The 24,290-nt window shown below is 46.3% G+C and overlaps 2 protein-coding genes across 2 annotated transcripts; both read left to right on the forward strand.

The window, feature by feature from the left end:
• The first annotated feature begins 10,141 nt into the window (after window positions 1-10,141).
• Window positions 10,142-10,922, forward strand: LOC103637226 (peptidoglycan-binding LysM domain-containing protein). The gene has a single exon (XM_008659469.4). The coding sequence runs from the start codon at window positions 10,343-10,345 to the stop codon at window positions 10,694-10,696; it is 354 nt and encodes a 117-aa protein (XP_008657691.1). The 5' UTR covers window positions 10,142-10,342; the 3' UTR covers window positions 10,697-10,922.
• Window positions 10,923-21,853: 10,931 nt separating this feature from the next.
• On the forward strand, window positions 21,854-24,179 carry LOC100382402 (uncharacterized). Its single transcript, NM_001175147.2, has 3 exons — window positions 21,854-22,087; window positions 22,166-22,807; window positions 22,903-24,179. The coding sequence occupies exons 1-3, from the start codon at window positions 22,000-22,002 to the stop codon at window positions 23,919-23,921; spliced, it is 1,749 nt and encodes a 582-aa protein (NP_001168618.2). The 5' UTR covers window positions 21,854-21,999; the 3' UTR covers window positions 23,922-24,179.
• Window positions 24,180-24,290: the final 111 nt, after the last annotated feature.

Consider the following 24,290-nt stretch of genomic DNA (forward strand, 5'->3'; position numbering starts at 1 on the left):
TGTTTTGATCTCTTGGGGCTAAAATAAAGTGACTAAAATCTAGAGGCTAAAATTTAGTCACCCAAATGACCTGTTTCAATCAACGAACTAAATAAAACAGTTACTATAGTAATTAATGATGACAACAAAAAAATACCCTTGCATGGGCTGCATGCACGGCAAGAGTTGCACGTCCAATCACATCCTTGTAGGCACTGCACGCCCGGCCCGAGGAGGGGTATTGTGTGGAAACGTGGGATTTTTGCCCACTTTAGCTTCACAAGATGGGTTAATGGGGCTAAACTGTTTTAGCTCCTTTTGAGCCTTTATGTTTGGTTCTTTATGTTGTAAAATTAGAGAAACAAGTGACATACTTTCTACATATTTAAATAGCTTAAATATTTTAATTCCGAATAAAACAAATATATAACTCAGATAAATGTCATATGTAATTATTGCAGCAATGAACAGTAGCAATTCTAGAACACATAAACATGTAAAATAGCTGCTCATGTCCATTCCATAATTAAACATGGCTTGCAGCTGAAGAAGGCAGATTAAACAAATAAACATGATTGTTTATCTTAAAAATGTTGCTCTCAAAATAGCAGGTTGCTGCACTAGACAACCCTCCAACGCTAAAGGGTGATAAGGATCCTTGACTAACGTGACAGTCCTATCTCACTAAATCAGGGTTTTAGATCAAATATTATGAGCCTAAAAATCAAGCATGAATACTAATAGTAAGGAGCTGTGTACTTAATAAAATAACAGAATTTAACACAGGTAAACAGCCTCAACAAATATAGATATATTTAGGCACAAATAATATCAATGCTAAAAATAACAACACACTAAAATCCAGACTGTCACGTCGTCTCACTGCACCGCTATCATCATCGAGCTATTAAATCCGCCCACAACAGTGCAATCACACCCAAGTATTTAATACTAGCAGATTGCACAAAATTAAACAGTAAATAAAGTGAGGCAACGAATAACTCACATCACGTAGATTGTCTACGTGGGAAGATCAGCTCAGCGAACACGAAGTTCTGTCCCAGAAAACCAATTCCGTCGCCCACGTCCGGGCCTACACGGCGGGAGGTTGACGGAGATACTAAAGCCGATGCCGGAGCCGAGAGAGACGTCCACGACACCAGCCCGAGAAGAGGAACACCGCGCAGTAGGGAGCCCAAGCACCAGGCCACGGTGGACAAAGATCAGAGAACAGCACCACACAGGCGTCCGAATACAGAAGAAAAGCACAAGGAACCGTTGCTTCACGTGCGCAGCACCAGCTACAGCTTTCTTCCAATCACAACCAGCAAGAATCACCACAGGAAGGCCAGAGATCGAGTCAATCGATCCAGTTCTCAATTGGAGCAGTGAACAGGGAGAGAGGAGAAGGAATATCGTGTATACTGATCCCAAGCCAGGAGATCGAACTCCCATTATAAGGAGCCGAGCAGGAGCTAGTCGCCAAGGAGAGGGCGAAAGCAACGGCCGAGCAAGCCACTGAAAACGGAGATCCGTTCAGCCGCCTCCGCCGCCCAACTCTCTGCTCCTTTTTTCTTGCCTATCGGGATACAACTCTTGCGTCTAGGGTTAAGTCACCAGCAGGGTTACTCGGCTGTAAGGCCTTCTAGCGGCCCAGTCCGGCTGACCCCCTTTCTCCTCTTTTTTTTAATAAAGGGGAAACCCCCAATTAACAGCAATCCCCACCATTTTCACTCTTATTTTCTGATTAATGTCATTGAGCTCCCGTACTGTTTATATACTACTTTCGACAGAGGTACTTGTTAGGTTTGAACCAAAGCCTATCCTAGTGTACTCCAACCCTGCACGAGTAAGCGGAGGACTACGCCTTGATCCACAAACCCTAGTGTGAGAATCTTTGCACAAAAGGCACATAGTACTAGGCAGATTATCTGCTTCTCTTACGGGGCAGGGCGTTACGGTCATGCCCTTTAATATCTATTCATGAGCTCACTAGAGAGAAAACCCCATTCTCTCCCGGACTGCGACCCCACAGTCAGCTCATATAGGTGAAATCGTTAAGGAAATTCTGTAGGACAACTTCCCTGCTTATAGCATTGACTTCATTAAGAGCATATCGCTCAACCTGCCATACAGACAGGGCACAACAGCTAATGAGACTCTTTGTCTTTTGTGCTCTTGGTTTCACAGTGCTTCGTTTCCTGGAGCCTGGATCTCGGGACCTCCGGTCACACAGGACAATTATCCGCAGTTGAAACCGCTAACAGGGTACGAGTCCCATTCCCATGCACGCTGCTTGGATTGGCTTTTGAGCCAGTCCTTTGGTGAAAGGATCAGCAAGGTTCCTTTCGGACTTGATGTAATCTACTGTTATTACACCCGTCTCTCTAGCATGCCGACATGAATCAAGTCGTCTTCTGATATGCCTCAAAGATTTTTGGTTGTCCTTTCTACTGTTCACTTTCAGCAACACAGAAGTGTTGTCACAGTATACTAGGACAGCCGGTATCGGCTTTGCTAGCATTGGAAGGTCTGACAACAAGTCTCTCAACCATTCAGCCTCCAATGCTGCTGAATCAAGTGCAACTAATTCAGCCTCCTTGGTGGAACGTGTCGACACTGATTGTTTAGACGATCTCCATGACACGGCCCCACCAGCTAAAGTGAACACATAGCCACTTGTAGACTTCATTTGATCCGAGTCAGAGATCCAATTTGCATCACTGAATCCTTCAAGTACTGACGAAAATCCGGTATATTTAATACCAAGATTCATCGCTCCCTTCAAATACCGAAGCACTCTGTACAAGGCTACCCAGTGTCTATCTCCTGGACTGGCCGAATAACGAGCCAGTCTGCATACTGCATATGAGATATCTGGTCTAGTTGCACTACTCAAGTACATGAGAGATCCGATGATCTTCGAATATAGTAGCTGGTTCACAGGCTCGCCTTCATATTTACTGAGCGTGTAGGATGGATCATAGGGCGTGGTGACTGGTTTACAGTCCATATGTCCAAAGCGAGTCAGGACCTTTTCCACATAATGGGATTGTGACAAAGTAATCCCATCCTCACCCTTTATCAGCTTGATGTTCAGTATAACATCAGCTTCACCCAAGTCCTTCATATCAAAGTTCTTGGAGAGGAATACTTTTGTCTCCATGATAGCCTCCAAATCGGTCCCAAATATCAATATGTCATCAACGTATAAACACATGATGACACCTTTGCCCCCAGAGAAGCGATAATACACACACTTGTCGGCTTCGTTTACACAAAACCCGACAGTGGTCAGAGTATTATTAAACTTCTCATGCCATTGTCTGGGAGCTTGCTTAAGACCGTATAAGGATTTAATCAAGCGACACACTTTGCTCTCTTGACCTTTAACCACAAATCCTTCTGGTTGCTGCATATAAATTTCCTCTTCCAGCTCTCCATTTAGGAATGCTGTCTTTACGTCCATTTGATGAACAAGAAGTTTATAAGCAGCTGCCAGTGCTAAAAGCACACGGATTGTGGGCAATCGAGCCACCGGAGAATATGTATCAAAATAATCCCCCTCTTTCTTTTGAGTAAAACCCTTAGCCACAAGACGAGCCTTGTACTTTTCAATAGTACCATCGGGTCTCCTCTTCCTCCTAAAGATCCATTTGCAGCCCACAGGCTTGCAACCAGCTAGGAGATCAGTTATCTCCTAAGTTCCGTTCGAGATGATGGAATCCATCTCGCTACGGACAGCCTCCCTCCAGTACTCTGCATTCGGAGATGTATATGCCTCCGTGAGGGAGCGTGGTTCTTCATCCACTAGATAAATAATATAATCATCACCCAGAGACTTTTCAGTCCTTTGTCACTTACTCCTCTTTAACTCCAAATCTGGAGTTTGGTCATTGACACTCGAGGGCAGAGAATATGTCTGAGATGGACCATCTGGGGCTACTACTTCCTTATCCCGCATAGGGAAGATGCTCTCAAAGAATGTCACATCCCGAGACTCCATTATTACGTTTACAGCGACTTCGCTCGTCTCGGAACGGACCACTAGAAATCTATAAGCTACACTGTTATGTGCATAAGCCAGGAAGACACAGTCTACGGTCTTAGGGCCTAGCTTTCTCTTCTTCGGCAATGGGACATTCACCTTTGCAAGGCAACCCCAAGTCCGAAGATGCGAAAGATCTAGCTTCCTTCCTTTAAATCCTTCATAGGGTGTGGCCTCACGGTTGCGAGGCGGCACCCTGTTCAGGACATAGCATACTGTGAGTACTGCCTCGCCCCACCAGATGTCAGGCATCCCCGAACTTTGCAACAAAGCATTAGCTAAGTCACACACTGTTCGGTTCTTCCTTTCAGCTACCCCATTTGATTGAGGTGAATATGGGGCGGTGGTTTCATGAATGATTCCACACTCTTTGCAGTACTCATCAAAAAGGTTGGAAAGGTATTCACCTCCTCTATCAGACCGTAGCCTTTTAATTTTCTTGTCTAACTGGTTTTCAACTTCAGTCTTATAGATCTTAAAGTGTTCTAGTGCCTCATCTTTAGTTCTGAGCAAGTAAATATAACAGAACCTGGTAGCATCATCTATCAAGGTAAGAAAATATCTTTTACCGCCTTTTGTGATTATACCATTCATCTCACAGATATCTGAGTGAATTAATTCTAAAGGAGTGGTACTTCTGCCTTCAACCGTATGAAACGGTTTTCTAGGCTGCTTAGCTTGCACACAAATACCACATTTTACACCGTTAACATGTTTATATTCAGGAATTAAAGTCATGTCACTTAATCTCTTAATGGTTTCAAAATTCACATGACACAAACGGGAATGCCATATATCATTAATGGAATCGTTATTACAGACCACATTAACATGGTAAGAAGAATGATAGTTCAAAACAGAAAGACGGAACAAACCGCCTGACTCATATGACTTTCCAACAAAAGTACCAAACTTAGACAGGACCACTTTATTAGACTCAAACACTAATTTGAGACCCTGTCGACATAGCAGTGACACTGATATGAGGTTCCGACTCATCGAGGGCACATAGAGTACGTCCTTCAGCACGAGCGTCTTTCCTAAAGTTAACTTCAGGTAGACCTGTCCAGTACCTCGGATTGCTGCCGGAACACCATTTCCCATCAAGACTGGTGCGCTGCTGAATCCCTAGAATGAAGAGAACATGAATCGATCAGCACAAATATGAACAGTAGCACCAGAATCCATCCACCAGTCATCTGATGGACTTGCCATAAAGGCCTGAGGTGCATACCCTGGGGTGGAGTTAACCACCACGTTCCCTTCTTTGCTCTGAGGTGGAGGACCTTTTCCCTTCCTAAGTTTGCATCTCCGAGCTGTATGCCCGGAGACACCACAAACGTAGCAGATAAAGTCCTCCTTTTTCTTCTTCATCTTTTTGGATTTAGGTTGGTTTAGATTCTTCTGTGGAGAGTTCTTCTTCTTCTTCTGGAATTTTCTATCTCCACCCTTCTCAACAACGTGAGCCTGGAGTTGCTGGGATGGCTTGTTACTGGACCTTGCACGCTCTTCCACATTAATCGCAGCTGACAACTCAGTGAGAGTCATTTGCTTCTTCATGTGGCGGCGTGAAGTCACAAAGTCTCGCCAAGAAGGCGGGAGCTTTGCCAGTATTGCATTCACCTGAAAACTGTCTGGTAGGACGCAGCCATATTGGACCAAGTCCCTAACAAGGAGTTGAATCTCCTGTAGCTGCTCCATAACAGACCTTCCCTCAGCCATTTTATAGTTGAGGTAGTTTTCCGTTGTGAATGACTCATTGCCATTGTCAACTTCAGAGAACTCGTTCTCAAGTCCAGTCCACAGACCCTTAGCGGAGGTAAAACTAGAGTACACGTCAAATAAGCGGTTCGACAAGACGTTCAGCAGATGAGACAAGCATGCCTCATTGACTTCGTCCCACTTGGCCTTCTCTGCTAGTGCGGCGGCCTTCGCTGCATCATCAGCATTATCTGATGTAGCCTCGGGAACAGCCGACATCACTACCCAAAATAATTTTAGGTCAGTGAGCCACATGCGAGTCTTAATCTGCCAGCGCTTAAAGCTTGCGCCGTCGAACGCTTCAGGCTTAATGACATCAGAACTGGAGGCCATTATACGAATTGGTTTTCTGGATTGTTGTAAAATTAGAGAAATAAGTGACATGCTTTCTACATATTTAAATAGCTTAAATATTTTAATTCCGAATAAAACAAGCATATAACTCAGATAAATGTCATATGTAATTATTGCAGCAATGAACAGTAGCAATTCTAGAACATATAAACATATAAAATAGCTGCTCATGTCCATTCCATAATTAAACATGGCTTGCAGATGAAGAAGGCAGATTAAACAAATAAACATGATTGTTTATCTTAAAAATGTTGCTCTCAAAATAGCGGGTTGCTGCACTAGACAACCCTCCAACGCTAAAGGGTGATCGAGGATCCTTGACTAACGTGACAGTCCTATCTCACCAAATCAGGGTTTTAGATCAAATATTATGAGCCTAAAAATCAAGCATGAATACTAATAGTAAGGAGCTGTGTACTTAATAAAATAACAGAATTTAACACAGGTAAACAACCTCAACAAATATAGATATATTTAGGCACAAATAATATCAATGCTAAAAATAACAACACACTAAAACCTAAACTGTCACGTCGTCTCACTACACCGCTATCATCATCGAGCAATTAAATCCGCCCACAACAGTGCAATCACACTCAAGTATTTAATACTAGCAGATTGCACAAAATTAAACAGTAAATAAAGTGAGGCAACGAATAACTCACAGCACATAGATTGTCTACGTGGGAAGATCAGCTCAGCGAACACGAAGTTCTGTTCCAGAAAACCAATTCCGCCGCCCACGTCCGGGCCTGCATGGCGGGAGGTTGACAGAGATACTAGAGCCGCTGCCGGAGCCGAGAGAGACGTCCACGGCACCAGCCCGAGAAGAGGAACACCGCGCAGTAGGGAGCCCAAGCACCAGGTCACGGTGGACAAAGATCAGAGAACAGCACCACACAGGCGTCCGAGTACAGAAGAAAAGCACAAGAAACCGTTGCTGCACGTGCGCAGCACCAGCTACAGCTTTCTTCCAATCACAACCAACAAGAATCACCACATGAAGGCCAGAGATCGAGTCAATCGATCCAGTTCTCAACTGGAGCAGTGAACAGGGAGAGAGGAGAAGGAATATCGCGTATACCGATCCCAAGCTAGGAGATTGAACTCCCATTATAAGGAGCCGAGCAGGAGCTAGTCGCGCAAGGAGAGGGCGAAAGCAATGGCCGAGCAAGCCACCGAAAACGGAGATCCGTTCAGCCGCCTCCACCGCCCAGCTCTCTGCTCCTTTTTTCTTGCCTATCGGGATACAGCTCTTGCGTCTAGGGTTAAGTCACCAGCTGGGTTGCTCGGCTGTAAGGCCTTCTAGCGGCCCAGTCCGGCTGACCCCCTTTCTCCTCTTTTTTTTAATAAAGGGAAAACCGCCAATTAACATCACTTTAGTCCTTAAACTGACTAAACTTTAGCTATTTTACTTTAGCGTAGAGAAACAAGGAAGCCCTTAGAGATGTTCTGAAATGGAGCAAAGTTGTTAAGTATTAGTTGTCTTGGATGGATCTAGGTTTAGGTGTACTCGTTTCGTTTTCTAGAAGTCCATTGTTTAAAGTATACAACTAATACCGTCCAAAAAAACATTAATATTTAAAGTATATACTACCTCTTTTTATAAACATATGACACCGTTGATTTTTTTATAAATAAACCTAGTTACACTTAAAATAAAAAAGTTTGACTAGTATAAACACCATGGCGATATTTATTTTAGAAACTAGGGAGTAGAGTTGGACTGGATACCCCGTACTACTTCGAAGGATTGGACTGAATAGGATTTGTAGTTTTTGGATTCTGGCAATTGAATTTGGATGTCTAAGGCTGTCTCCAGCAACGTCCTCTAAATTCCATCCCCTAAAAGAATATTCTTTGTCCTTTACAGCACACTCTAAAAGATTATGTTCTCTATATCTTCTCAGTCTCCAGCAACATCCTCTAAATTCGGTCCTCTAAAGCTACAGTATTAACAGAATACATAAACTATCATATATTTTAAATTGGTTCTAATGTACGGCATTAAAAATGATGAAATTAATATTTTTCAATACTACAAATATTTGAATGTATAAATATTATGAAAAACAACGTACGACACGGATTATAAATTAATAGAATTTAGTCATTTTATGATTAAACAACGGCAATAGTTTTATGTGCGCTGGCTTGAACATTTCCTCATGCATGTTGTGTGCATCCTATGGTGACTGTAGCAACCATCACCTTCACGTATGCACGCGAGAGAGCAAACAACATCCACCTGCAACTCGAGTCCTAGGCGTAGCCCGTTCCTAGCCATGGTCAAGGAGAGGACAGAGATGGTTTAGCGAGCGCACAGGAAGACTCTACGTTTGGCGGACGTCTGTAGCATCCGGTAGGATAGAGGAGCTTTTAGCGAACGTTGCTGGACGAATAAAGTAGTCATCCACACGCTATATCTAGCGGACAGAACAATTTACAGTTCCTTGTTGGAGAGAGTCTAATTCTCAGGTCCCAGCATCGCCGGGTCGTGCGGTGCCATGCGGAAAGCTTGAGGAGTCAGTGAGACACCAGACATGCATGGGAGTTTTCCTGACCACGCCCAGTCCCAGGCTCTCAGCCAATCTGACGACGAGCAATAACTGAGTTGGTTCAGTTCAGCGAGGTATAATTTGGCGAGGCGACGCGTCGGGCTGAGGGAGGTGCGTCGAGCGAGAGGCGGCTCGCCGGCGCCACCTGCCGTTTGCCGTGACCCGTGGCGGACGCGTGCGTGTCTTGGGTTCGCACGAGCTCTAGAACACGGACGCGATGGACATTGGCTGTCTGTCTCGCAAGTCGCATGCATGAGTCGCCGCGCGGCCGCGGCCAAGGCAGCCGGCAGGCAGAGCGGCCAGGCTCTCCGCGGCCGCGGCAGTCGGTGAGCAACAGCGAAATGGTGCAGTGGTGGTAAGGTTCTGTTTCGATGGCCGCAAACGTCAGCAATGAGTACCACCAGACCCAGATCAGCTGCTTTCTTGGACTTTTGGAGGATCGTGTCGGTTCTGACTGTCGGGATGAAGTTGAAGCACTCACTAGCCTTTTTTCTGCAGGCGCAGCTAGGGGTGGGCGTTCGGGTTACCCGAAATTTTCGGGTCGGGTAATTCGGGTTTTAAAAATTTCGGGTTTTGAGAATCGATACCCGAAATTACAACGGGTTTTTCAATACCCGAAAATTCGGGTACCCGGAATTTCGGGTTCGGGTTCGGGTATTCCCGAACTACCCGAACTATTGTGTTGGCTTCATAAAAACACATACACCCTATTAAATTAGTATAAAAATATAGTTTGAATAATCATATACATGGACATATAAAACACAAGTAATCTACAATTACAAGTTATGCACACTTACACATAATTATAGATGTACAAATTAATAATTAAGCATGACATGAGTACATGACACATGAAAGTTCGGGTAATTCGGGTATTTCGGGTACCCGATTGTGATACCCGAATTACCCGAAATAATTTCGGGTTTTGCAAGTTGCTACCCGAAATTCCCAAACAAAATTCGGGTTTCGGGTATTTCGGGTTCGGGTTCGGGTATTCCGGGTTCGGGTTTCGGGTTACGGGTTTTTTGCCCAGCCCTAGGCGCAGCGACAAGCAGTAGGTTCACGAACGTTGCGTTGGATGACATGGAATCACGTTCCACAGTCGAGTGCCGCCCGTGGGATCTGCGGCGCTTTCCGACGCACTCGCACAAGTATAGTTCTATTTTTTTCTCCCCTTTTTCTTTTCCTTTTGAATAAGATTTAAAAAAACACTCGGAACAGCTTAAACACATGTGTGCTTGCTTGGCTATGAGTTGTGACGTGCCTCTGTACTGCTCTTTTCATCTTTTGCTGCCACACGTTCTAACTTCTAAGTAAGACCATCGAGAAAAAGGGAAAAAGTATGCATGCTGATGAATTATTGGTGCTACTCTTCGTCTCGATCTGTTCATGTTTTGCTCCATCGCACCACGAAACCATCTCATGTCAGTGTCTTAGTCTTAGCTTGGCCCCCTCCCACCTGCAACGGCAGCCCACTCTCCCGTGAGTCTCCCTGGCCGGCCTCGTCTATATAAACCAGCCACTACCCGTTGGCTACTCCACCAGTCCAGACTCCAGACACACACTTACACAGTTACACTTGAAGCTCTCATTGGTCCTCCCTCCTCCGTCCTCCTCTCCTACCACTCTACCAGCGACGATGGCCGCGCAGCGGCGTTGGTCGGGGGCGGCGGACGTGGCGTCGTGGTGCGCCCTGCTGGCGCTCGTGATGGTTGTCGGATCGCTCGCCGGGTCGGGGAAGGAGGAGCCGGAGCAGTACAGCAGAGCCGGGCTGGTGGTGGTGCGCGGGCCGCGGCTGGCCGCGCGGCCGTGCGACGAGCTGTACGTGGTGGCGGAGGGGGAGACGCTGCACAGCATCAGCGCCAGTTGCGGCGACCCCTACATCCTGGAGCGGAACCCGCACGTCCACGACCCCGACGACGTCTTCCCCGGCCTCGTCATCAAGATCACGCCGCACGCCGGCGGCAGCCCCAACTCCGGCGACGCTAACTAGTAAAACAGAGATCGCGCGCGCAATCATACCTGCATGTGTGTCGCCCCGGAACCTCCTGCCGGGTTGAACGCGGCGCCGACGTGAGCGGTCGGGGCGTCGGGCACGGGCAGGAGCGCAGAGCGCTCTCTCGTTGAGTTCCAGTCGTGTCGTCCTGTACATACTGCATGTGGGAAAGGGCTCGAGACTACGAGCAGAAATAAGAGAGGTCACAACACATTGCTGCAAATCCCTGATCGATCGACGTGTGCCCGGGCGGGACACTATCGTTCGTCCTGATTTCTTTTGTTCGGTTTCCTACCTCCTTTGTTCAGCTAAGCGACGAAGAGAGGAAGTGGAACGCGGGAGGACGATAGGTGGCTGCGCACCCGCGCCTGCCATGAACGCCACTTCGCATACGGCAGCTGTGCCATGGCTAGGTGTCGATCGACATCACTACGGGAGAGACAAACTTTGTCTAGCCCTAAATATTTTACCAATTGCAAATTCACGGGCACTAGACAAAGATCTTCTTTACCGAGTGTTACGCTGGATAAAGCAAGACATTAGGCAAATCAATCGAACGTCCGTCGCTAGGCAAAGCAAAGCCAAATCGAAAGTTTGTCTAGTGACAGACACTAGGCAAAAAAAAAAACGCTCGGCAAATCGGAAGTTTACCTAGTGCCAGACACTAGACAAAGAAAAACATTTGATAAACTGTCATCTTCAGCTAACACCATCCACCAACCGTTAACTTTGCCGAGTATCTGACATCGACACTCGGCAAAGAAGGTCTCTTTGTCTAGTGTCAGACTAGACACTAGGCAAAGAGGCATTTTACCTAGTGTCTTATTTTGAAGTTTTTATAGCACCTAGAACTACATGTCAAGTTTTGGTAATTTTTTTGAAGTTTTTGCTATATTTACTAAATTTATTTCATTTAATTGAATTTTTTTGATAATTCAAATTTGAATTGCAAGTCATTGGCATGATGGAAAAATGATATTCATGTTATTTATTATAATTTGAGGCCTTATCCGGTAACAGACTATAAATTTTAAACATTATGTTCACGAAACATGACCACAAACTTACGGTCCAGTTGTTTTTTAATTGTATAAAAATCAAACAAAGTCAGAAAATCATTAGACTTATCGAGATGTCATGATATCATATGTGGAGGTTGTGATAAAAAGTTAACAAGGTTTTATACAAGTTTGACACGAACCATAGTTACCACCTAGTCGGTCTCTACATTAAATCATTAAACTTATCTCTCAATTATTTGGTTTGTAAGCATTGTACATAAAAACGTTTATGAAATATTGTCAATTTTTTATCATAGCCTCCACATATGGTATCATGACATCTCGACAAGTTTCATGATTTTCTGGCTTCATTTACTTTTTATGCAATTTAAAAACAACTAGACCGCAAGTTTGTGGTCAAGTTTCGTGAACATGATGTTCGAAATCTCTGGTATGCTACCGGGTAAGGCCTCAAATTATACTAAATAATATGAATATAATTTTTTCATCCATTTTTCCATTATGTGAATGACTTGCAGTTCAAATTTAAATTAACAGACGAAATTCAATTAAATGAAATACATTTACTAAATATAGCTAAACATTTAAAAATTTATCAAAACTTGACATGTAGTTCTAGGTGCTATAGAAACATATCATAAAAAGTTTGGAAACAAAAAGAAAAGAAATAGAATATTTTACCGAGTGTTAAAAAAAGACACTAGGTAAAATGCCTCTTTGCCTAGTATCCTGAACTGACACAAGGTAAAGAGTCTCTTTGCCTAGTTCCTGAACTGACACTAGGCAAAGTAAAAATGGGTATTTTCCTCATATGCTTCCAGTACGACAATGTGCGCCGAGTGCCGCCACACTGCACACTCGGTAAAAGTTTTAAAAACTTGGAGCTTGTTTTGACAAGTGGGGTCACGTGCACCAAAAGCAAGTGACTAGTTGGCCAAGCACACCGCCTCCATTTCGCATCCAGTGACAAGTGGGGTCATGAAGCTTGGACTTGGGTCTTGGAGCCTTGGACCGGTCCAACCCTAGCGTGGCGGCGACGGCTTCAGATCCAGCCTATGCGCTAGCCGCCAGCGATCTTCTGGCGGCATGCTCAGCTCCCACCTTCGGTTCTCCTGCTCCGTACAGTACCTGAGTGAGTCCCTGCACTCCTAGTATCCTTCGTCGTTCCTGCTCTCCCTGGCTTCTCCTCCTCCTCTGGCCGACCGGCGTGCTCTCCCCAGGCCCTTCTATCCTATGCGAGTTGCCCGACCGGTCGACAAACTCAGCCATGCATGGAGGTGGCAACTAGCTGGTCAGAATGACATTAGACTGATAGACAACGACATGAGAACCTGCTGATACATCGCAGCTACTGATGATTGTCTATCAACCATTCAACGTTGCACTTCACTTGCATGATCCTCTGTTTTCAATTCTAAACATGATCGATGACATGCTACTGATTCTTCTATCATCTATGTTCTACCATAAATATTTCTTGTCCCATATATACTTTTATTGACCATTAGTAGAGATAATTGTAGGTGTATAATATTTCTTTTTAGTATTACAACCCACATTATTATAGTATATATATTAACTTAGCCATACCTAAATTTAATTTTGTCCTCTGCCACTGCCTAGCTCCTACTGCGTCCGACCAGCCAGCCAGCTCTCTCTCCTCCGGCCTGCTCTCCACAGCTCCCCCTCCTCCAGCCTGAGCAGTGGAGCGCGACAGGGACCTCGCCCACACTAGGCCAGCCAGCTCCCTCTCAGTCTCACGCGCACAGCTGCAGCGGCCAGCGGCGTAGTCTCGCCCCGCCGGATGCCCGCAAACAAGGTGAACCTCTCCCTCTCAGTCTCACGCGCACAGCTGCAGCGGCCAGCCGGCTCCCTCTCAGTCTCATGCGCACAGCTGCAGCGGCCAGCCGGCTCCCTCTCAGTCTCACGCGTACAGCTGCAGCGACCAGCTAATTGCAAGTGTCACCAATAACATTTACCGGATGTTCATTAGGAATTTAGGTGGCAACTGGCGAAACTAATTCTATTGTTTTATTTGTGGGGCCCATTTTAGCACTCATTTGCATCACTAGTACTAACAGTCAACGGTAACCTTCACTGAGTGCCAACAGCCTCTTCACGTGACATGTTTATTTAGTTCTATAAAGGCTTTTATGTGTGCTCGGTTCATCATCCTTTCCTGAGAGGAGCATCTCTTCATTGCAATATTCTAGATTGGATTGGATTGCACGTGACATGTTTGTGCAGGATTGGATTGCAGTAATTAAATGATAAATTTTACTTGGTTCTTTTTACTGGAGTGGAGCTAGAGTATATTACTAGTATTGTTTTATATTGTTTTTACTAGTTGGTCCCTACATATTCTCTTACAAGCATTTAGAGAGTAGGAACGTTGTGTAGATGCAATTGTTGTTTATGTTACTCTCTACTATATATGTTAGGCGATGGAGGACCGTGAGTGGATGTACATGGGCCGCTCAAGTCAGGGTCAGATCACCAATGAATGGATCAACAAGACTGATGCTTTCTTGGAACGAGCATTTGGTGAGGCTGCTAAAGGAGCGAGTAGAATTTGTTGTCCCTCCAGTAAATGTGCAAACAGGAAAAGACAAACAAAGAAGGTCATGGGGGAGCCTCCTCTGCATAGTGCTGCACTCGGCAAAGGAGCCGCCTCTGCCTAGCGCTGCACTAGGCAAAGCCTCCGTTACCGTGCCTCCCATCGTCATGGAAACTTTTCTTCGCCGAGTGACATGTGACACTAGGCAAAGTTTTTGCTAGGTGCCCGAGAAATAGCACTCAGCAAAGACACTTTGCCGATCCCTTCGTTGCTGTGATGGAACCTCCCAAGGTATTAGGCACACCTACAGTTGTCCTTGTCCTAAGGACCTTGGACAGCCCTGTAGATGCACATAATCACTCGACAAGTTCGGTACTGTATCTTCATCATTCCGCCCAAGAGCGTTTCACCCGTAACGCAAATATTACATCACATCGGATAAAACAATAAGCAGAAGCAAATTACAATAACTTAATTTACATTCATCCAATATATATAGAGCGTATTATTATTATTACAATACCAGGGTACTATGAGTGCATAAGGTATTATTATTACAGAAAAGGAAGATATTAAAAGCATATAGGAAGAAAATAAGACTTGCCCTCTAAAAGATTACTCCCCCTAAAAGAGTGTTCTTCCCCTTAGAAATAATATTCTCCCCCTTTGTCATAGACGAAGATATACTCCCCCTGTCGGAGATCCACCAGTTAGGAAAATCACATGAGAAAGAGAGGTACAAGATATGATTTGAATAGGATAACTCACCATATGCATTGGTAAAAGATATATTTTAACAACATATGCATTTATAGCAACATGGGAAACACATGATATGAAATATATAGTCTAATCAAAATCTAGAGACCACATGTAAATGATACCAATTTTGGAATGAAACCACTTGTGGAATCAATTGAAGATTTTGAAAATTCTTGTAGATTGGCAGTGGAAGCTCTTTGTCTTTCTTCGGAGGCTCCATTTTCCTTCAATGAGACTTACTACACATAACTTGGAGAGGTCTAAAATGTGATGTATTCAGTGTGGTCCGAAGAGATTGTACTGCGGACCGTCCAAGCCTTGGCGCTAGACCGTCCTCAGTCATGTCCAGAGATGTATCCGTTTTGCACATGTCCTTGTGTGCTAGTGCGGACAACCCGGCTAAGATGGGCGGACCGTCTAAAGGTGCCAAAATAGAATTGGACAGGGACTGTGTGGTTTTTGACATTTGAACTATGGACTGTCCGAGAGCTTTGCTTGGACAGTATTGACTCCAAGTCGTGGACCGTCTAGCCTTGGAGGGCGAACAATCCGCCTGTGTAATGTCACTTGGTCAGTGCTCGAGTGCTTTAAGTTGCTAGGTCTTGGACCGTCCAGCCAGGGTCGGCAGACCATCTGAATCGACCTTTTTCTAACAGCTCTGACAGAATTCAAATGACATTTATAGTCGTTACTGGTACGACAGACCGTCTGGCCAGAGGGCGCGTACCGTTCGCGTGTGCGCAGAAAGTGTACCATTTGCACATAACGACTAGTGTTGTTTGGGTGCTATAAATAGAAGTGGTGCTCGTGTGTGAGAGCTCTTTTGGCCATTCCAAGCACACATTGAGCACATTTATGATCCTCCAACTCACTCACACACACATTGCTTGAGATTGCATCCTAGTGGGTGATTGATTGTTCTTGTTCCTAGTGCATTTGCATCATTTGGTGATCTTGAGGCACTAGTAGCACACCGAGCAAGCATTGTCGACTTGTTACTCTTAGAGGTTGTCGCCTCCTAGACGACTTGGTGGTGTCTCCATCATGGTCTCTGTGAAGATTGTGGATGAGCCGCGGTGGCAATTGTGAGGGGTTCGCGCCTACCTCGCCTAAGCGGTAAAGAAAGACGATGCTAGTAGAACCGAGGTATTGAGTGATTCCTTATCCTTTGGCTCAAAGATCAAGCCACGTCTTGATAGAGGAGCAAGTGTAAACTTCGAGTCCACCTCAACATAGATTAGGGGGTGATCGGCAAATCATTGATACCACGAGAAAAAAATCTGGTGTCTCTCTATTTCCCTATCACATGTCTTCCTTGCAATAGTTTGTGATTAGTGATTTAGTATTCATTTCTAGCATTGCTATTAGGGCTGGGCATTCAATCTATTAGGGTAATTCAGTTCGGTATATTCGAGTTTGTGAAATTTCGGGTTCTAGAAAATGAGAACCGAAATTTTCAAAATAATTTTAGGAACCAAACCCGAATAGACTCACAATTTCGGTTCGGTCTGTTTGGTCACACAATAGATCCGAATAGTAGAGAGACTAGTATCTTTTGTTAAAATATATACAATGAATAATTAATTGGAAGTACTATTATTACAACAAGTGACTATAAAAAATAGCATATATATATATATATATATACTATCTTTAAGATGATATCATAATTTTTAGCTAATAAGTTCATAAATCATAAAATAATACCATCACATATTAAGAGCTTTTTTATATTTAGGGTTATTCGGTCTATTCGGGATTGAAAGGTTTGGGATCAAACCCGAATCTGTACCCTGAATTATAACACATATAGGAACCGAACCCGAACCCAAACCCGAATAGACTGACAATTAAAACTTATGAGGACGTGCCCCAATGCAATGGGGTTTATATAAAGCAACGCACTGGTTAGAAGAGTTCAAAAAAAATATACAGTTATAACTGATTCTAGATAAGGTTGGAGCCTCTTTAAACCAGACTTAACAATAAGGTTCAGAATATGACAAGCTCACCTTTGATGTAAAAACATATCTCTGACATAACAAAAAAAGAAGATGGAGTTTAACCATAGCAATTGTATTAGCAGAAGCATTATCCAAAGTAATAGAGAAGGTTTTATCATCAGGACAATACTCTTTTAACACAACAAATTTACACTCAGATATGTTGTCACCACTGTGTGAGACATCAATAAGCCATAGGCCTATGATCCTCTTTTCCAATTCCTAGGAAGCATTAACAGAACAAACAACAACACTCAAATAATATTCTTTAGCATTCCTAAACCATATATTAGATGTAACAGCAATAGAAGAAACACATGGTTTAAATGTGTCAACAAGCGTAACACGTGCATCATTATAGTGTTTTTTAAAATCCCTAGTTGTTGTTTGTCTAGATATAGCAGAAAATCTAGGATTATGAGCTTTTTTAATATATTATGCAAAAGCAGATGATCCAGCAAAGCAAATAGGCAAATCAAGCCTACGTATCAAGTGACACATATCAGAACGAGCAACATCAACATTATACTCCCACAATGTAGCACTATCATCAAGATTCAATTGGAGCAGGGACTAAGCAAAGGTAGTTCTGCCATGCTTCAGTTTACATGTAGTTCATGCCGATTAAGAAGACCAATGCCACCAGATGATTTAGAAGACAGTACGCACTTGCAAACCTTGCACTTAGCTTGACACCTTACCCTCACACATCGGTCAATTACCTTGTAGATCTTATCAAAGTCGTTCAGTAGATCTTGTAAAAGTCGTTCCACACATCAGATGTGGAAGCTCTATTTCTTACTAGAGCGCTAGTCGGTGTGTCTGTCAACTGTGTTGTCCCCTCAGCCTTGGTCTCATCGACGTCAGGGTCAAGGTTGATAGGTTCGGATGATGGAACCTCACTGCCACTGGTGTGCCTGGCCCCGACCATAGTATCATCGTTGGCCATCAATATCCACCGGTCCCTCACAACTTCAAACATAGAGACGACAGACAAATCAAGATTCAGAAGCACGAGCACAAGCATGGGATGAACCAATATTCAGAAGTGTGATAATAAGCACAAGATGCACAAGCACCATTTTACCGAAGCTGGCGCACCAGAGTCAATCTTAACAGCTCGATAGACATGGTTAGGGCCTTAGGGGAATGGGAAAGCATGGTTAGGCACCGATGTAGGTAGAGGATCAGAGGAAGAATAATAGAGGTTGGAGAATCAGACATGACGAGATCCAAAAGAACAACAAAAGAAACTTAGGGTTAAGAACTAGAATCTACCACAACTAGATCTAGAAGTGATAAGAGCACAACAAGTCCATAACAAACAACTTATCGTCTTATTCTTATTGGGGTCAAGTGTCAACCTTGTTGGACATCGGCTAGAAGAAGAAGATAGAACACCTAAGCTCTTATTGTCTTACTGAAGCTATGATCGAGGTGAGGGGATGCCGGGAGGGGAACATGAGGTGGAGGACCCTACCAAAGACTAGAGGGAAATGAGCGATGACAACGATGGAGTGGAATCGGCGGAGGGCGGCAAGGATCTAGATCGCCCCAAATCGCCAGAGGCGGAGAGGTCGAGAGGGTTCGAGAAGCTGAGAGAGAGCGAGATTGAGACACTAGCAACGTGGGGCCAAGGGTGACAGAATACAATGTTCATTTACCCATGGCTAACCATGCTTTTCGGCTGATCAGGTCGTTCTCGTCCAACGTGCTCAAGAGGTGGCCTAGACACAACAGTAGCCAACAGGCCATGTCGGCACGGGCCGGGCCATGGACTGGCCCGATTAGTCTAGAACTGTTGGCCATCTATAGCTCTAGTGCATTCAAATAGGGCCATAGAACTCACAATATTTTTTATCTTTTGTTTTACTTCTAGGAGAAAAAATAAAACTGAACAAATGAAACCATATGGACATAGACCAAATTGAACAGCTGATTATCAAATTGAAGTCATAACCAATGGGGCAAGTGAAGAACACCTTGTCAGGTTTTGCATTGTATGAAACGTTAGCTCTATCAACTTCTTCCATCCATAATCGGGGCAGAAGATCAATGGCAGGCCTGACCGCTTGCGTTGGCGCCCTGATGAACTCATCGTGCTTGAAGCTAAGGGTACTGATGCAGTTGCCTCCATGCCAGAGAGATGAGAGACCAGATATAGAAAGGGGATATGAGAGGCAGGGGTTCTTGCCACATAAAAAAGCTCACCTGCTCACACGCTCGTCAATGAAAAAAATAGCGCCATATACATTGGCAGCCACATCAATGATAAGGCATTTGGAGCAGATTAGTATACTAAGGTTGGTGCCAATGGGGACGGCAACGCGAGTGAGAGGGAGCTGCTGCCGCTCAGACACGAGAGAGGCGGGCGACGCAGCTCGCTCCCGGCGAGAGTGGGTGGTATCGCCTCGCTCTCGTCCGCACTGGAGCGCGCACGGATGGGAGGTGGGCGAGAGGGAGGCGATGCGCTGGACGGGCGGGTGCGTGGGCGAGAGCGTGGGGCAAGAGCGAGCTAGCACGATCTGATTGGTCCACGTGGCACCACGTGTGCTAGCCATTGCAACTAGCCTTTTTTACAGTTTGGAGTCCAAAAAATTCAAAAAATGCAAAAAATCACAAAATTCATCCCCAATCCCTGTATAAATACCCCTACCGTGGTGGAGCTCATTACACAGACCATTTTATCTCATTTTCTCTTCCAAACTCCCCTCTCTTCACACAATGTTGGGTTGGTCCCCAGATTTGAACACCTTCACGGATCTCTTGCAATCCGATGGGTCACCTACAACCCTTCCGTTTGATGAGTCTTCTTTACTACATCACCACTCCGATGTTTCAGCCCCAGTCCCCCATGCACTAGTTCCGGCTGCGCGTCCACCATCATACCCTTATCCCTACCATTTCTATTAATATCCATTGTCTTCATATGGTCAACCTCCAACTTCCCAAGATGGAATTCAAGCTTCATTCCCAGTACGTCCGTATACCCCTCCCCCACCTGCTGTGGATGGAAGTCAAGCTTCTTTTCAGGTACCTATGTATGCCCTCCTCCATATGCTCCACCTTTGTATGGAGTACCTCCTTATGTTCCATATGCTCCATCTCCGTATGGAGCACCTCATCCATATGCTCCACCTTCGTATGGAGCACCTCCTCCAGTTGCACCTTTATCTGTTGGATCCAAAAACCAAGCTGAGGAAAATCCTGTGCCGAAGGAAAAGTGCCCCAAAAGGCTAGATTGGACGACTACCGACGAGAAAAAGTTGGTGAGTGAATCATTTCTCATTTATTTAATCTTGATTTTTTTAGTTTACTTACATTATAGGTTTTATTATAGGCCAATGCTCGGATTATGCATTCTAATGATCCCATCTCCGGCAACAATAAGAGTGAATCAAGTTTCTGGGGTCAAATAGCGGTAGCATATAACTCCATCTCCGACCCTCTCCGTCGTCAAACCGGCAAGCAACTTAAAGATCATTGGGTCACCTACAACCGGGAGGTGACCAAGTTCAATGGATACTACCTCAAAGAAGAAAGGTTGCGTCAGAGCGGAACAAACGATGCAATGGTCATGGAGGCAGCAGTGGCGAGGTTCGAGGGTAAAATGGGGCATCCATTTAAGCACCATCACTGGTGGCAAGTTGTTCGCCACGAGCCCAAGTGGTCAGCAAAGCATAGTCTTGGTAGTGGATTTGACACGACTGTGAATAAGAGAACCCGAGTCGGAGTATCTGGTGAATATAGTTCTGGAGGCACTGAAGACACCGAGGAGGAAGTGCCTCGACCAGTGAGGCGTTATAGTGCAAAGGCAGCTACGCGAAAGACAAAGACGAAGGGGAAAAGGAAGGAACCCACGAGCAGCGGATCAACAAGTGAAGCATTCAAAATGAAGAACATGTGGGGTGGATTAGTGAAGGCCAAACTTTTGAAGCAATGGAACATCCTAAAGGGCCGATCAACCAGGGATATGAACCCGGCTGAAAGACGTATCCATGCCGGAGCTGTAAAGATGGTCGAAAAAGAATTTGGTTTGGTAGATGACAAAGAAGAGAAATCGGAAGCAGGACGTGAATAGGAGGAAGATGAGGATGAGATCGAGGAGTTCGATTAGAGTTATGTAATTTTATTTTGATTATAATATAATTTTGTTTAATTATTATGCACTTTGTAATTTTTAAGTCAATAAAAATATTGTGTTGTGTGATTTCTGAGTGTTGAAATAAATCTGCGTGAATTACTTAATTTTGAAATATAAAAGCTGATGTGGCTATAGGCTGAGGTTATAGCCTCCTACAGTTTGTGCACTGAAATAGCTGGAACGAGAGTGGAGTCGAGAGGTGACGTGGGAGGGGGCGAGAGTGAGGCTATCCAGGATTAAGGTGCAGCCTGCAGGGATGCAAATCCTAGATACCAGGACCAGAACTTCTTAACGACCGCCGGTAAAATTTACTCAGGTTATTCTCGTCTAAAAAGAATTAAGTAGGATTTTAACTTGTTTATGATTTAATCTCACTCAATCTGCTCTAATCTACATGGTTTGGGTATAAAACGAACATGCCCTAAATAAATTAGAAACACTACATACATATACATCTCCATGTATTAAAGGCATGCGCTTGCTACTGCTACCTGCGAAATATTATCAAGAATGGCAAGTAAACTCCCCTGCTTGGTGCTCACAGCAAATTCGTCTCACGCATATTCGTCATCCAGCTCCGTTTAAAATGCGTGCTCATTATCCCTCAAGCATGCATATACTATATATGATGCAGATCATATATGACCTTTATACAATTATCACCACCTCGATTCCTCGCGGCACATCTTTGCACCGCAGAACGACCGTGCAGTATTTTATACAAACATCTACTCTCGATCTACCCATGAGCTAACTCCCAATATATAAGCGAGCCGAACTTTTCTCCTATCTGAGCACTGCTGCTGCTGAAAATGGCGCCTGGGCTTGCGAACTGGGTCGCGCTGGTTCTGACCGTCCTCCTTGGTCTCTCGTGCCTCGTCGTCGCGCTCTCGGAGGATGGTTTGTGCCGGACTTGTCACGCGCTCTTTGGTATTTCTGCAGTTCTGCAAACGTGTGAATTGGCATGGACATGTGCAGAAACACTGGACAAGCTGCGGTTCGTGCGCCACGCACAGGACGCGCCCCTGGTGTCGCAGTACAACTACATCGTGATCGGCGGCGGCACGGCGGGGTGCCCGCTGGCGGCGACGCTGTCGGAGCACTCGCGCGTGCTGCTCCTGGAGCGCGGGGGCCTCCCGTCCCGCAACATGTCCGACCAGCAGCACTTCACGGACGCGCTGGCGGACACGTCCCCGGCGTCGCCCGCGCAGCGGTTCGTGTCCGAGGACGGCGTGGTGAACGCGCGGGCCCGGGTGCTGGGCGGGGGCAGCTGCCTCAACGCCGGGTTCTACACGCGGGCCAGCACCGACTACGTGCGCGCCGCCGGCTGGGACGCCCGCCTCGTCAACTCGTCCTACCGCTGGGTGGAGCGCGCGCTCGTGTTCCGCCCCGCCGTGCCCCCGTGGCAGGCCGCGCTCCGCGACGCGCTGCTCGAGGCCGGCGTCACGCCCGACAACGGCTTCACCTTCGACCACGTCACGGGCACCAAGATCGGGGGCACCATCTTCGACAGCAGCGGCCAGCGCCACACCGCCGCCGACTTCCTCCGCCACGCGCGCCCCAGGGGGCTCACCGTGTTCCTCTACGCTACCGTCTCCAGGATCCTCTTCAGACAGCAAGGTACGTACGTGCGTGCACGGCTTCCGCATTTTTTTTTCGACAGTGCGGGCTGGCACGATCGCGCTCTGAAGCGGAGAATCGTGCGCTGTCGACAGAGGGCGTGCCGTACCCGGTGGCGTACGGTGTGGTGTTCACGGACCCGCTCGGGGTGCAGCACCGGGTGTACCTCCGGGACGGCGCCAAGAACGAGGTGATCCTGTCGGCGGGGACGCTGGGGAGCCCGCAGCTGCTGATGCTGAGCGGCGTCGGCCCGCAGGCGCACCTGGAGGCGCACGGCGTCCAGGTGCTGGTGGACCAGCCCATGGTCGGGCAGGGCGTGGCTGACAACCCGATGAACTCGGTGTTCATCCCGTCGCCGGTGCCCGTCACGCTGTCGCTCGTGCAGGTCGTCGGGATCACCCGGTCCGGCAGCTTCATCGAGGGCGTGAGCGGCTCCGAGTTCGGCATCCCCGTCTCCGAGGGCGCCCGTCGCCTGGCTCGCAGCTTCGGCCTCTTCTCTCCGCAGACGGGGCAGCTGGGCACGTTGCCGCCGAAGCAGAGAACCCCAGAGGCCCTGGAGCGCGCGGCGGAGGCGATGCGGCGGCTGGACAGGCGGGCGTTCCGGGGCGGATTCATCCTGGAGAAGATCCTGGGCCCCGTCTCCTCGGGCCACGTCGAGCTGCGGTCCGCCGACCCGCGCGCGAACCCGGCGGTGACGTTCAACTACTTCCAGGAGTCGGAGGACCTGCAGCGGTGCGTGCGCGGCATCCAGACGATCGAGCGCGTGATCCAGTCCCGGGCCTTCGCCAACTTCACCTACGCCAACGCTTCCACGGAGTCCATCTTCACCGACTCCGCCAACTTCCCCGTCAACCTCCTGCCGCGGCACGTCAACGACTCCCGGACGCCCGAGCAGTACTGCAGGGACACCGTCATGACCATCTGGCATTACCACGGCGGGTGCCAGGTCGGCGCCGTCGTGGACGACGATTACCGGGTGTTCGGCGTGCAGCGACTGAGGGTGATCGACAGCTCCACGTTCAAGTACTCCCCCGGCACCAACCCGCAGGCCACCGTCATGATGCTCGGAAGGTATATGGGTGTGAAAATTCAGGCCGAGAGATGGAGGAAATGATCGAGATTTCAAGTTTCAGCATGGTCTAGGGACTAGGCCTCTAGCTGTGATAATGAATATCAATCAACACATCTGTAACTGGGTAACTGCTCTAGCCTCTAGAGTAGGTTTTATTTTTCTCTAGATATTTTTTTAATCTCCTCTAGACATACTCCTAGCTTCCGCATGTTGTTGGTTCCATTTCACCACACCCCTAGATGCATTGTTCAGCATTTCGCGGGAATAATGAGAATTATGCTGAAAAGGCATGATCGCTCCTCCTGCCTATTCTACAGAAAATTAAATAAAGAACCGCCATTTCATCAAATAAACCAAAGGCCGTGTTCTGTGGATTGGAAGGGATCGAGGAAGATTAAATCGTTTCTATTT

Source organism: Zea mays, chromosome 1 (genome assembly GCF_902167145.1).
Source record: "Zea mays cultivar B73 chromosome 1, Zm-B73-REFERENCE-NAM-5.0, whole genome shotgun sequence".
Lineage (NCBI taxonomy): Eukaryota > Viridiplantae > Streptophyta > Magnoliopsida > Poales > Poaceae > Zea > Zea mays.